Source organism: Salvelinus fontinalis, chromosome 24, assembly GCF_029448725.1.
Source record: "Salvelinus fontinalis isolate EN_2023a chromosome 24, ASM2944872v1, whole genome shotgun sequence".
Classification (NCBI taxonomy): domain Eukaryota; kingdom Metazoa; phylum Chordata; class Actinopteri; order Salmoniformes; family Salmonidae; genus Salvelinus; species Salvelinus fontinalis.
Window position 1 is genome coordinate 41,148,534 of NC_074688.1, and position 15,143 is coordinate 41,163,676.

Sequence of the window (15,143 nt, forward strand, 5' to 3'; positions counted from 1 at the left end):
TTTTTGTTTGAGTGATTCTTGACAATAAAGATCATGAACACTTTCCACGCTGCGCTTTGGTCCACTCTTCCTTACGACGACGAGCGTTACACTAATATGGTCATACATTTTTCAGGAGGTTGTGTTATTGACTATACGTTTGTTTATAAGTAACTCTGTGTTGTTTGTGTCACACTGCTTTACTTTATCTTGGCCAGGTGGCAGTTGTAAATGAGAACTTGTTCTCAACTGGCCGACCTGGTTAAATAAAGGTCAAATAAACATTCAGGTCCAGTTTAGTTTCCACCTCATTTTGTGGGCAGTGAGCACATAGCCTGTCTTCTCTTGAGAGCCATGTCTGCCTACGGCGGCCTTTCTCAATAGCAAGGCTATGCTCACTGAGTCTGTACATAGTCAAAGCTTTGCTTAAGTTTGGGTCAGTCACAGTGGTCAGGTATTCTGCCACTGTGTCCTCTCTGTTTAGGGCCAAATAGCATTCTAGTTTGCTCTGTTTTTTTGTTAATTCTTTCCAATGTGTCAAGTAATTATCTTTTTGTTTTCTCATGATTTGGTTGGGTCTAATTGTGCTGTTGTCCTGGGGCTCTGTGGGGTGTGTTTGTGTTTGTGAACAGAGCCCTAGGACCAGCTTGCTTAGGGGACTCTTCTCCAGGTTCATCTCTCTGTAGGTGATGGCTTTGTTATGGAAGGTTTGGGAATCGCTTCGCTTCCTCTCTCTCTCTCTTTCTCTCTCTCCATCTCTCTCTTTCTCTCTCTGTCTCTCCCTGTCTCTGTCTGTCTGTCTGTCTCTGTCTCTGTCTCTCTCTCTCTGTGTCTCTCTTTCTCTCTCTCTCTCTGTCTCTGTTTCTCTCTTCGTCTCTTTCTATCTCTCTGTCTCTGTCTCTCTCTCCGTCTCTCTCTCTGTCTTTCTCTCTCTCTCTCCCTCTCTCTCTCTCTCTCTCTCTCTCTCTCTCTCTCTCTCTCTCTCTCTCTCTCTCTCTCTCTCTCTCTCTCTCTCTCTCTCTCTCTCTCTCTCTCTCTCTCTCTCTCTCTCTCTCTCTCTCTCTCTCTCTCTCTCTCTCTCTCTCTCTCTGCCCCTTCGCTCCACTGCATGCGCAGAAGAGACAGGCATTAAAGGTCATGCTGTCTGGGGGAAATTACATCAAAGCATGACCTTCAACCTCTCACCACCAGCACAGTGGTCTGGGGTCAGGCACTGCCACAGGGGGACATGAAAAAAAAGGGAGGTGTGTGTGTGTGTTGGCATTGGAATGTGGTAGGAAATGCGTTGAGGCAGTGAGTAGATTGGAGACAGGGTAGGATATGTGATTTACATATAATACCATCTGCTCTGACTGTGAGTCCCTAATGATGTCTGTCTATATGGTATCATATAGTGCCACAGGATATCCTCACAAGCGCTCTCTCTCTCACACACATATGCTCAGGCACATACACATCATACTCCATCACCAGGGGTTTTACCTTACTAAACTAGGGAGTCCAGATGTGGACACACACACTCACTCAAACCCTTTCTCTCCCACACAAACACGCACACACATTTCTTAGGCAAGCTGAAGATTCATTTTAATTTGGATGTCAGCCTGTCTGTCTGTCTGTCTGCCTGTCTCTTCATCTATCTGTCTGTCTGTCTGTCTGTCTGTCTGTCTATCTGTCTTTTGGCCTGTCTGTCTGTCTGTCTGTTGGCCTGCCTGTCTGTCTGTCTGTCTGTCTGTCTGTCTGATGCCTTTCGTCTGTCTGTCTGTCTGTTGGCCTGTCTGTTGGCCTGTCTGGCTGTCTGTATGTTGGCCTGTCTGTCTGTCTATCTGTCTGTCTGTTTGTCTGTCTGATAGCCTGTCTGTCTGTTGGCCTGTCTGTCTGGCTATTTGTCTGTCTGTCTGTTGGCCTGTCTGTCTAACTGTCTGTCTGATGCCTTTTGTCTGTCTGTCTCTTTATCTGTCTGTCGGTCTGTCTGTCTGACGCCTTTCCCTTGTCTGTCTGTCTGTTGGCCTGTCTATCTGTCTGTTGGCCTGTCTATATGTCTGATGCAATTCGTCTGTCTGTCTGTCTGTTTCTTTATCTGTCTGTCTGTTGGCCTGTCTGTCTGTCTGTCTGTCTGTATGTATGTATGTATGTATGTCTGTCTGTCTGATGCCTTTCGTCTGTCTGTCTGTCTGTCTGTTGGCCTGTCTGGCTGTCTGTATGTTGGCCTGTCTGTCTGTCTATCTGTCTGTCTGTTTGTCTGTCTGATAGCCTGTCTGTCTGTTGGCCTGTCTGTCTGGCTATTTGTCTGTCTGTCTGTTGGCCTGTCTGTCTGTCTGTCGGTCTGTCTGTCTGACGCCTTTCCCTTGTCTGTCTGTCTGTTGGCCTGTCTATCTGTCTGTTGGCCTGTCTATATGTCTGATGCAATTCGTCTGTCTGTCTGTCTGTTTCTTTATCTGTCTGTCTGTTGGCCTGTCTGTCTGTCTGTCTGTCTGTCTGTCTGACTGATGCCTTTCCCTTTTCTGTCTATCTTAACCCAGTCACCACATCATAGCCCACACACACTTACATAGGCTACACACACACACACGCACACGCACACGTACACGCACGCACAGACATACAAATGTGCATGCACACAAACAATGGATGCATGCTTAGAGAGGGTTCTCCTCTCTGCAGTCTGATGTGTATAATATATTCCCCTCTTTCTCTCCTTCTAACTGGGTCTCTATAACCGTCTTCTACCTGTCTTCTACCTGTCTTCTACATGTCGTCTGTCTTCTACCTGTCTTATGTCTTCTACATGTCTTCTACCTGTCTTCTGTCTTCTACCTGTCTTCTACCTGTCTTCTACCTGTCTTATGTCTTCTACATGTCTTCTACCTGTCTTCTGTCTTCTACCTGTCTTCTGTCTTCTACCTGTCTTCTGTCTTCTACCTTTTGACAGAGTTTGTCTGCATATCTTTTCATGTTAATCTGTTCATCTGTCTTTGGTCATGTTTGTCTCCTCAACCGTGTCTCCTTGGTCATGTCTCCTCAACCGTGTCACCTTGGTCATGTCTCCTCAACCGTGTCTCCTTGGTCATGTCTCCTCAACCGTGTCTCCTTGGTCATGTCTCCTCAACCGTGTCTCCTTGGTCATGTCTCCTCACCGTGTCTCCTTGGTCATGTCTCCTCAACCATGTCTCCTTGGTCATGTCTCCTCAATCGTCTCTCCTTGGTCATGTCTCCTCAACCGTGTCTTCTTGGTCATGTCTCCTCAACCGTGTCTCCTTGGTCATCTCTCCTCAACCGTGTCTCCTTGGTCATGTCTCCTCAACCGTGTCTCCTTGGTCATGTCTCCTCAACCGTGTCTCCTTGGTCATGTCTCCTCAACCGTGTCTCCTTGGTCATGTCTCCTCAATCGTGTCTCCTTGGTCATGTCTCCTCAACCGTGTCTCCTTGGTCATGTCTCCTCAATCGTGTCTCCTTGGTCATGTCTCCTCAACCGTGTCTTCTTGGTCATGTCTCCTCAACCGTGTCTCCTTGGTCATGTCTCCTCAACCGTGTCTCCTTGGTCATGTCTCCTCAACCGTGTCTCCTTGGTCATGTCTCCTCAACCGTGTCTCCTTGACCAGGGGCGGGGTAGATCAGTTTTAATATTGCAAGTAGATTGTGGCTTTTATCAATGTAATGTTTTAAATCTGTATATATACTGTATACAATACCTTTTAAATTCTATGTGCTATGCATTTTGCTAGAACTTTTGCATCGCAACACAGAAGTGTAAGAGGCCTACTTTATATTTACCACTTAGGTCCTGTTTCAGGAATAATGAAATCAGACCTTCTTCTTGAGTGTCTGAGTATCTGGTATATCTGGTATGCCATCCGTCCCTGGAGGTTTCCCACATTTAAAGGCTTTAATTGCATCAAGAATCTCCTCTGTAATTTGACACTCACAGTCTTTCTGTACAGCTGTTAATTCTACATTATTAGTATATATATATTTTTTAATCCTTACAATTAACTTTGGTTCAAAACATGTGCTCAAAGTACTTTGCTTCCTCTTTCAAAATATAGTTTGGTGAATCATGGGTGACTCCGTCATTTGCAACAAGTTCCAGTAAATTATTTTTGGTCGCGTTTCTAGGTTGAAGATTACATTTTTTTTGTTGCAGTGTCTTTGTGAACATGTCTACCAACTACACCATATCTGTGTTTTTAATTGCTGTGAGTCAAAACGCATTTCCTTTTGTTTGTCCGTATCCATGACCAAATGGCTCACTCACATTTGACTGATCGTAGTATCTCTCTATCTGTCTCTCTCTCTCTCTCTCTATCTCTCTTTCTCTCTCTCTCTCTCTCTCTCTCTCTCTCTCTCTCTCTCTCTCTCTCTCTCTCTCTCTCTCTCTCTCTCTCTCTCTCTCTCTCTCTCTCTCTCTCTCTCTCTCTCTCTCTCTCTCTCTATCTGTCTCTCTCTCTCTCTTTCTCTTTCTCTCTCTCTCTCTCTCTTTCTCTCTCTCTCTCTTTCTCTCTCTCTCTCTCTCTCTCTTTCTCTCTCTCTCTCTTTCTCTCTCTCTCTCTCTCTCTCGCTCTCTCTTTCTCTCTCTTTCTCTCTCTCGCTCTTTCTCTCTCTCTCTCTCTCTCTCTTTCTCTCTCTCTTTCTCTCTCTCTCTTTCTCTCTCTCATCTCGTTCGATTTCAGGTGGTATTGCTTCAGGAGACAGTGAGGAGAGAGTGTGAGGAGAGAGGGGAGCTGACCGCTGCTCTTACCCAAGCTAGAGAGCAGCTCCTGGTGCTACGACGCCAAGCCTCGCCCCTGGATCTCTCCCACCTCCAAGGCAAACACCCCCAGACAGACTTCCCACATTCCCAGACCAAAGTCCGACTGCCCCTCACCCGCTCCCTCGCACCCCAGCACACACTGAGACCCTCGCCCCCTTACACAGCCACGGGGGGGAGAGAAGGGGGAGGCGTGGGGAGGAGTGTGGCATCCTGGCATGGTAGTGGGGGAGAGGCGGGGGAGAAAGGGAGAGGGGGAGAGAGAGGGGGGAACCTGCCCAAACTGAGGTCCAGCAGTGAGGTCAAACACAGAGTTAATCTGGTGATGGGGAGGAAGGAGAGATCCTGAAACACACTGTGTTACTCACACAGATATTTAGGAAAAGACATGAAAAGTGCCACACACACATATAGATGGTCACCTACGCTCACAGGCAGATGATACACTGTTGGCTGAGAATTCTGCTTCAATAAAGTTCACAGAAACTCACACTCCATCCCAGAGACAAACACACTTGAGTTCACACACACATTCAAACAGCCTCCCTCAGTCAGTTTCAATGGCACGCAACAGCTTTCAAACAAGCACACACTCACACTCCATCACGGGGCCAGGAGAGTAGAAGCATGACAGCACATCCCCTGCCACCCGCAGACACAAACAAAGGCCTGACATGCACTCACTGCAGCACACACACACACACACACGGACACACACACACACGGACACACACACACACACGGACGCACACACACGGACACACTCGCATGCACATGCGTGCACATACACTCATCCTCTCGATTTGTCTCAGAGCTTTCTCTGATACAGATGTGCTATAACTCACTCACACACACACTAACGCTCAAAGAGCATTGTCCCTCACAGGGATAGTTTCACTCACTCACAGCAACATAAAGGTCATGACCAAAGAGCCTATTATCTCTCTAATGATCTATCAATGACTGGAACACACACACACACACACGCCTGTCTGAATATTGGTAGTGGAGCTATGGCACAGCAGTCACACACACATTGTCCTCCTGTGTGGCTTTGTGAAAAAGCATCCCATAATATCTATTGATGTTTTTTTGTGCGACTCTTTGCGTCGCTGTTCCTGGTGCTCACGTTCTCCCTCCAGATGCACTCCTGACCTTTCACCTCTCCTTTCATCTCCTCCTCCCTATCGCCCCGCGGCCTCGCGCCTCACTTCCTGCTGCCGTGACCTCCACTTCCTGAAACTCCTCTACCGCTCTTTGAAGAGGGCAGGTCTTTCAACACGGACCAGAGAGTTATAAACACACTGCTCGCACTCTCTGTCTCTCTGTCTCTCTCTCTCTACGCTCTCTCTCCCTGTCTCTCTCTCTCTCTCTCTGTCTCTCTCTCTCTCTCTGTCTCTCTCTCTCTCTCTCTCTCTCTCTCTCTCTCTCTCTACGCTCTCTCTCTCTCTACGCTCTCTCTCTCTGTCTCTCTCTCTCTCTCTCTCTACGCTCTCTCTCTCTCTACGCTCTCTCTCTCTGTCTCTCTCTCTCTCTCTCTCTCTACGCTCTCTCTCTCTGTCTCTGTCTCTCTCTCTCTCTCTCACTACCTTTCTGCCCCCATCTATGTCTCTTCCTTCCACCCTCTCTGTGCCAGTCTCCTTTTCTTCCTGTGATTGTGGGTATGTAATGGGTGGCCTTGTATGTACGTTTGTTTTGGGTGACCATGTCTCAGTGAGGGAGAGGTATGCAGTGGGAATGGACACTGCTGTTCCCACACTGGGGCAGTCCTACAAGGAAGGAATTAGTCACTAGTCACCTTAGTCACTAAGGCCTGCTTAGGGAGCGGTCGAAATGTACACACTTGTTACCCAGAGGAAAATGGGGGAGGGGCATGCTATTTCAATGTCAGTCAGGGGGAGTGTTGAGTGTTTGTCATTTAGTCCAGGGGAGGGTCATGTCATTTGTAATTGATTAAATGTCATATTGCTCAGTGTTTATTTGCTTATTATATCTCGATGTGTGACCGATGCTGCCCCTCATCCCTGATTCTCTGCTGGGCACGCAATATCAACTGTGCCTAGTGTGGTCGTAATCAAATGATCCACTACCTATACTATAGGTTATAGGCCTAGTCTATACGAAGAGCACGCTCAGAGAAGGACACAGTTATGTTGCTTAGAAAATGTACTTTCTTCCCGAGTTTTTACGTTGCTGGGATGGTGTAAAACCTGGCTACACTGCATTACACAGCAATGGATAGGCTACACCAATCATGAGCCCTGGCTTGCTCTGGCTGAGGAAACCCCTGCTGACCAATGGCTGTGCTGTGTATGGTGGCACTTCAGTAAGCGAGTCAAAGGCTTCCTCCAAAAAAATTGCAATATCTGTGCGTGCGGACTAGGCTAATTAATGTCCTGTTCAGTTTGAGAGGGAGAGCGTGAAGATGAGAATACCTAATCAGTTGTACAACTGAATACATTCAAATGTGTCTTCTGCGTTTACCCCCTCTGAAACAGAGAGGTGCTGCCTTAATCCACATCCACGTCGCCCGGGGAACAGTGGGTTAACTGCCTTGCTCAGGGGCAGAACAACAAATTTTTACCTTGTCTGCTCGGGGTTTCGATCTAGCTGTCACGTTCCTGACCTGTTTTCTGTTGTTTTGTATGTGTGTGATGGTCAGGGCGTGAGTTTTGGGTGGGCGGTCTATGTTTTCCGTTTCTATGTTGGTTTTGGGTTGCCTGGTATGGCTCTTAATTAGAGGCAGGTGTTTTGCGTTTTCCTCTAATTGAGAGTCATATTAAGGTAGGAGGTTCTCACTGTTTGTTTGTGGGTGATTGTCGCTGTGTCTGTGTATTTTGCACCACACGGTACTGTCTCGTCTCGTTCGTTCGGTCGTTCCTGTTTATTGTGTTCCTCGTTTCATGTAAGTTCATAGTTTAGGTCTGTCTAGTTCGTTTTGTTATTTTGTAAATCATTCAAGTGTATTTCGTTTCGTGTTTTTCCGTCTTGTCAATAAAACATTATGTATTCATCACCCGCTGCGCCTTGGTCAACTCACTCACCGAAAGAGAGCCGTTACACTAGCAACCTTTCGGATAGTCTCCTAATACTCCTACACGCCAGGCTAGAAAACAGAAGGGAAGCTACTGCTATAATGGATTTGAATAAAAACCATATGTTTGTTGCCCATAATGAAGCCATTTATCAGTTATTGACCTCACAATAAATCCTATTTGAGTAATTTACTTAACTTACATTACTACGAAGACTAATGGCTAACTCGAGAAGGTCCAGTTCATTGTAACAGTCTTCATCTGATTTTGACTTTAGGCTAATAACAACACTAGGGCTTTGTGTTGGAGCCTATTTCTTCCAATTCAAAAAATAAGAAGTATGCTTACCTGTTTGACTTAATAAATGATTGTCTAACTATCCATCGATTTTTGTCAGCCAATTCCTTCAGTCACCATACACTCCTTAAATATTCTGGTGTTAGTGAAGGGCTTGGTGTGTTAAGTTAAAACCAGGGCTCGAATTGAGGGTGTATGTGAGGGGGTTTGTGAGGGTATTGTGAGGGTATTGTGTCTCTTGTTAAGGAAAATGTAAGCTTAATATTTTGAAAACAATTAAATGGGACTAATTATATAAAGTGATCTATAATGACGCTTTAGTCTGCAAAGCTTTATGGGATATGTTTGGTCTGTCTCTGACATTCAGTGGCTGTGCTACAATCTTCTATAGCCGGGGAGACACAACATTTACTTTGCTTGGGGAGTAGTGTGTGATTCTGTCACTATCAATTGACGTTCAACATTTCAACAGGCTATTAAACAACATACTAACTCTAAATCAGTGAGGAACGCGCCAGGTAGCCTATGAATTAATTATTTAAGTTATGTTATTATTATTTAAAGGATATAGCCTGCCATTTAAGAAATAAATCGTGAAGCGTTTGTAACACACTAGAAGCTGGCAGGAGCCGATACATTTCGCATTTAGGGTGTATAAAATGAAATGTTAAATCATTATTTAATAGAATTAAATAACAATGACATGAAAAATATCTTATTAGTCTGTAGTCATTCTACAGTGATTCTACCTTTGAATTCCCTTTTAGAAACATAAGTTTGTTTGGCCAGTCTTTGGTTTGAGGATCGTGTGGTGAGCTATGCATGCCTGGTTTGTTCATTTGGTCGAGCAGATGCTCTGATATTCCCATGCCCTAATCACAGTCAATAAACATCTATTTTCAAACAAAAATGTCATGGAATAAAATAAAATAAATTAGAAAAGTATAGTTTCACAAAGGAAAAAAGTTACAAGTGCATACAGATCTACCTAATGATATGCGGCTGCTGTGTTTAAAAAAATTCAAATAAAAAAAGCTTTTTGTCAAACTCATTGATGATCAGATACTTCAGTCTTAACTGGTTCTGTTGTGCACAACATTTTTACAGATGATAACACTGTTCCAAACTTCGCCTATCCTCTTATTTAACAACAGCCTTTATAGAAATAATAATGTCTCCGGTGCAATGGCATGTGCTCCTTCATTGTCATGCTCTGTTGTGGTATTGGAAAACATTATGCTTGACCCCAGTCATGTCAAATGACGTAGAATTGCCTGAAATGCGTTAATAAAGGCCATTTTTTGTGGTTACAGTCCCATCGCTGCAACTCCCGTACGGACTCGGACTCGGGAGAGGCGAAGGTCGAGAGCCATGCATCCTCCGAAACATGACCCGGCCAAGCCGCACTGTGTCTTGACACACTGCTCACTTAACCTGGAAACCAGCCGCACCAATGTGTAGGGGAAACCACCGTACAACTAGTAACTGAAGTCAGCGTGCATTCGCCCGGCCCGCCACAAGAAGTCACTAGAGCGCGATGGCACAAGTGATGGCACAAGGAAATCCCGGCCTGCCAAAACCTCCCCTAACCCAGAGGACTACGACTCCACAACCGTCTGGATACTTTGCCATGTAACGCTTAAAAAACAAAGAACCGTTTCTAAAGGCTCTGGTCTGTCCTAAGAGTGAGGGTAAACGGTATGTATACCTGTTCTCTGCTATCCACTTTAGATTTTCATTATTATTTTGGACATATGGAAGGGTCACTTGTATTTTTTCAAGTGTTCAGGGGGGATCGGGTAAAAATATATTTTAGTGAAGGGAGGGCCTTTCGTTTTATTCTCCAGCTGTCCTCATTATAAATAACGTAGTCCCTTAGTGCCTCAACACAGTTTAAGAAGTTAGGCGCTCTGTGTGTGTGTGTTTTCATATGCTATTGTCATTGCAGAACAGGCATGCGCATGTGTCAATAGGGAATTTAAGTGTGTTGAGAGTTGATTCCGCCTACGCACTTGTGAGGGAGTGATGTGTGTGTCTATGCGTATGTGTGTGTGTGTGTGTGACTAAACCCTTGTTCGTCATCAGGGAGTCCCTAACCGCTGCTACCCTACGTCTTTGTGGCCATTGTGGAATTTGCCGTCCCATGAGCCTTTACTCACCCATAATCAGTGTCACCCAGGCAACCAGAGAAAGAATGCTCAGAATTCACCGTGGTGACGCTGTAAGTGTGTGAGGTTGTGTAGGTGTTGGTTAACGACAATAAAACCTCTGTAGCATGTCGCTTAAGAGTGTGTGATTGTGAATACTGCATAATAAACTTATTGGGTGTATGTCACTTGGATTTGTGTGTGTGTGTGTGTGTGTGTGTGTGTGTGTGTGTGTGTGTGTGTGTGTGTGTGTGTGTGTGTGTGTGTGTGTGTGTGTGTGTACTGTAGCTCAGCTCCTCGCCTCTACAGCTGCTGTGTCATAATAACAGGGCAACCACTGTTGGAGACGCGTCCACCTTAGTAACCACACATACGTACATAACCCAGGCAACGTCACATACTCATACAGCAGTGCGTAACCTTAGTAACCGCACACCCGCCCATTAAACAATATGCACAGCTGGACAATGTCAGGCCAGAACGTGGCTCCCAGACACACACACACACACACACACAACTAACACCCACTGAACTACACACACAGCTGTACAACGTCAGACCAGCACAGGGCTACCATCCAAGGTCACCGCTCTGGGTTCCCACTACATACAAACAACCGTGTGTGTGTGTGTGTGTGTAATGTGCTATGCGCTATGCAGGCACGCAGCGCTGTCCTCACATTCCAACCAGATCTCACAGTCTCGCGTCAGAATTAGAATCAAATTTCAATGTGTTTAAGGTTAAGCTTAGGCACTTGCTTCTGAAGCTAAGCAGGGTTGGTCCTGGTCAGTCCCTGGATGGGAGACCAGATGCTGCTGGAAGTGGTGTTGGAGGGCCAGTAGGAGGCACTCTATCCTCTGGTCTAAAAAATATCCCAATGCCCCAGGGCAGTGATTGGGGACACTGCCCTGTGTAGGGTGCCGTCTTTCGGATGGGACGTTAAACGGGTGTCCTGACTCTCTGAGGTCATTAAAGATCCCATGGCACTTATCGTAAGAGTAGGGGTGTTAACCCCGGTGTCCTGGCTAAATTCCCAATCTGGCCCTCAAACCATCATGGTCACTTAATAATCCCCAGTTTACAATTGGCTCATTCATCCCTCTCCTCTCCCCTGTAACTATTCCCCAGGTCGTTGCTGCAAATGAGAACGTGTTCTCAGTCAACTTACCTGGTAAAATAACAGTAAAAAAAAAAAAAAATTAACACTGAATGGTTAAGGTAAGGGTTAAGGTTTGGGATAGGCTTAAAACAAAAATAGCTTTCTGTCACTGGATTCAAACATGCAACCTTTTGCACCAGAGGCAGATGCTTACCCCCATCTGCCATCCCTTAAGGGTTAAGGTTTGGGCTTAAAACACAAATCTTGAAAACAACTTTCTGTCACTGGATTTAAACATGCAACATGTTGTACCGGAGGCAGACGACTTCAACCATCCACCATCCTCATCCATAACACCCCAGAACACCGTCCTCATCCATAACACCCCAGAACACCATCCTCAGCCATAACACCCCAGAACACCGTCCTCATCCATAACACCCCAGAACACCGTCCTCATCCATAACACCCCAGAACACCGTCCTCATCCATAACACCCCACAACACCGTCATCATCCATAACACCCCAGAACACCGTCCTCATCCATAACACCCCAGAACACCGTCCTCATCCATAACACCCCAGAACACCGTCCTCATCCATAACACCCCAGAACACCGTCCTCATCCAAAACACCCCAGAACACCGTCCTCATCCATAACACCCCAGAACACCATCCTCATCCATAACACCCCAGAACACCGTCCTCATCCATAACACCCCAGAACACCGTCCTCATCCATAACACCCCAGAACACCATCCTCATCCATAACATCCCAGAACACCATCCTCATCCATAACACCCCAGAACACAATCCTCATCCATAACACCCCAGAACACCATCCTCACCCATAACACCCCAGAACACCATCCTCATCCATAACACCCCAGAACACCATCCTCATCCATAACACCCCAGAACATCATCCTCATCCATAACACCCCAGAACATCATCCTCATCCATAACACCCCAGCACATCATCCTCAACCATAACACCCCAGAACACCATCCTCATCCATAACACCCCAGCACACCATCCTCATCCATAACACCCCAGATCACCATCCTCATCCATAACACCCCAGCACACCATCCTCATCCATAACACCCCAGAACACCATCCTCATCCATAACACCCCAGAACACCATCCTCATCCATAACACCCCAGCACATCATCCTCATCCATAACACCCCAGTACACCGTCCTCATCCATAACACCCCAGAACACCGTCCTCATCCATAACACCCCAGAACACCGTCCTCATCCATAACACCCCAGAACACCGTCCTCATCCATAACACCCCAGAACACCGTCCTCATCCATAACACCCCAGAACACCGTCCTCATCCATAACACCCCAGAACACCATCCTCATCCATAACACCCTAGAACACCGTCCTCATCCATAACACCCCAGAACACCGTCCTCATCCATAACACCCCAGAACACCGTCCTCATCCATAACACCCCAGAACACCGTCCTCATCCATAACACCCCAGAACACCGTCCTCATCCATAACACCCCAGAACACCGTCCTCATCCATAACACCCCAGAACACCGTCCTCATCCATAACACCCCAGAACACCATCCTCATCCATAACACCCCAGAACACCGTCCTCATCCATAACACCCCAGAACACCGTCCTCATCCATAACACCCCAGCACATCATCCTCATCCATAACACCCCAGAACACCATCCTCCTCCATAACACCCCAGAACACCATCCTCCTCCATAACACCCCAGAATACCATCCTCATCCATAACACCCCAGCACATCATCCTCATCCATAACACCCCGGAACACCGTCCGCCTCCGTAACATTCCAGAACACCATCCTCCTCCATAACACCCCAGAACACCATCCTCCTCCATAACACCCCAGCACATCATCCTCCTCCATAACACCCCAGCACATCATCCTTATCCATAACACCCCAGCACATCATCCTCATCCATAACACCCCAGAATACCATCCTCATCCATAACACCCCAGCACATCATCCTCATCCATAACACCCTAGCAAAACAGAAACCTACTTGAAGGGAACAGCGCTCACTGTTGCCCCTAGTGGCCTGTTATCCACGTCATCTACTGACGTCCTCAGGCATGGATGGACTTCTAATACTGATTTGTCCTCAGGCATGGATGGACTTCTAATACTGCTTTGTATCACGGGTGACCTGGCTGCACATTCATCCATCTTTTGTACTCTGTCGCCCTCTACTGTCTACTATCCCTCTACTATCCCTGTCCTGCAGCTCACCATTAGCATTAGAATTATATACTATTGCTTCTGTTAGTTTTTGCCTGAGCATTGACATTGGGGCCCCGGCCCAATATTGCTGATGTGTGAGACGATTGGAGAATTCTGTGTCCAACTGTCATCGTAGAAGCATTGTGCTTGAAGAACAAAATGGCTGTCATTCCTTCTGTCAAGCTGTCAGATTGATTTTCATCATACATTGGCAGAGCAACCTCTGTGCTACCTGTTGACTTCTAATATCCAGAGTTATGATATAGAGCTATGATATAGGGTTATGATATAGGGTTAAGATATAGGGCTAAGATATAGGGCTAAGATATAGGGTTAAGATATAGGGTTATGATATAGGGTTAAGATATAGGGCTATGATATAGGGCTAAGATATAGGGTTAAGATATAGGGCTAAGATATAGGGTTATGATATAGGGCTAAGATATAGGGTTAAGATATAGGGTTAAGATATAGGGCTAAGATATAGGGTTATGATATAGGGTTAAGATATAGGGCTAAGATATAGGGCTAAGATATAGGGTTATGATATAGGGTTATGATATAGGGCTAAGATATAGGGCTAAGATATAGGGTTATGATATAGGGTTATGATATAGGGCTAAGAAATAGGGCTATGAGATAGGGTTATGATATAGGGCTATGATATAGGGTTATGATATAGGGCTAAGATATAGGGTTAAGATATAGGGCTATGATATAGGGTTAAGATATAGGGCTATGATATAGGGCTAAGATATAGGGCTAAGATATAGGGTTATGATATAGGGTTAAGATATAAGGCTAAGATATAGGGTTATGATATAGGGCTAAGATATAGGGTTATGATATAGGGTTAAGATAAAGGGCTAAGATATAGGGCTATGATATAGGGTTAAGATAAAGGGCTAAGATATAGGGTTATGATATAGGGTTAAGATAAAGGGCTAAGATATAGGGCTAAGATATAGGGTTAAGATATAGAGCTATAAGATAGGGCTAAGATATAGAGCTATAAGATAGGGCTAAGATATAGGGCAGGCCTCTCGTACTATAGTAGATTACAGCTCTCAACTGGTTATACAAAACACTCATAAATAAATGAACAAATAAACTGAAAAGGTAACCAACTGGTAAAGGTAAACAGTCTGTCTGTCAGGGGAATACCTGAATAATTACCACATCCATCAGTAAATGGTAACCATCTACACCTCAAAGGCATTGCATAGGATTATGGATTTTCTCCAGTGAATCTATACTTTTTCTCTCTTTTCCCCTGTGATTCCACGAGACATCTGATGATAGAAAAGTAAGGAGGAAACCGTCAGGAGAACTTAAAAAACTGATAGGAGTAGATATACTTTAAAACATGCCCAGACAGCTCTGTTCCGTTCGGCTGTGGTCGCAGTTTAAATACCAACATTACAGATCTCCCATGGAAGGTGCAAACAACACCTCTCTAACTGCTTCTGGCTGAGAAGAAAGAACACCTTGTGCGTCTTCTGATGGAAGCTGTGAGGAACCTGCCAACCCCTGACAGCTAAATGGATGTGCATGGAGGAACGT

At 45.6% G+C, this 15,143-nt stretch overlaps 1 protein-coding gene across 1 annotated transcript in view; it reads left to right on the plus strand.

Moving 5' to 3' along the window:
* Positions 1-9,060, plus strand: part of LOC129822442 (trichohyalin-like) — a 216,881-nt gene extending 207,821 nt beyond the window's left edge. The window contains exon 12 of the mRNA XM_055880726.1: positions 4,650-9,060. Coding sequence (XP_055736701.1) covers positions 4,650-5,075 — 426 coding nt within the window. The 3' untranslated portion in view covers positions 5,076-9,060. The remainder of the gene's footprint in view (positions 1-4,649) is intronic.
* Positions 9,061-15,143: the final 6,083 nt, after the last annotated feature.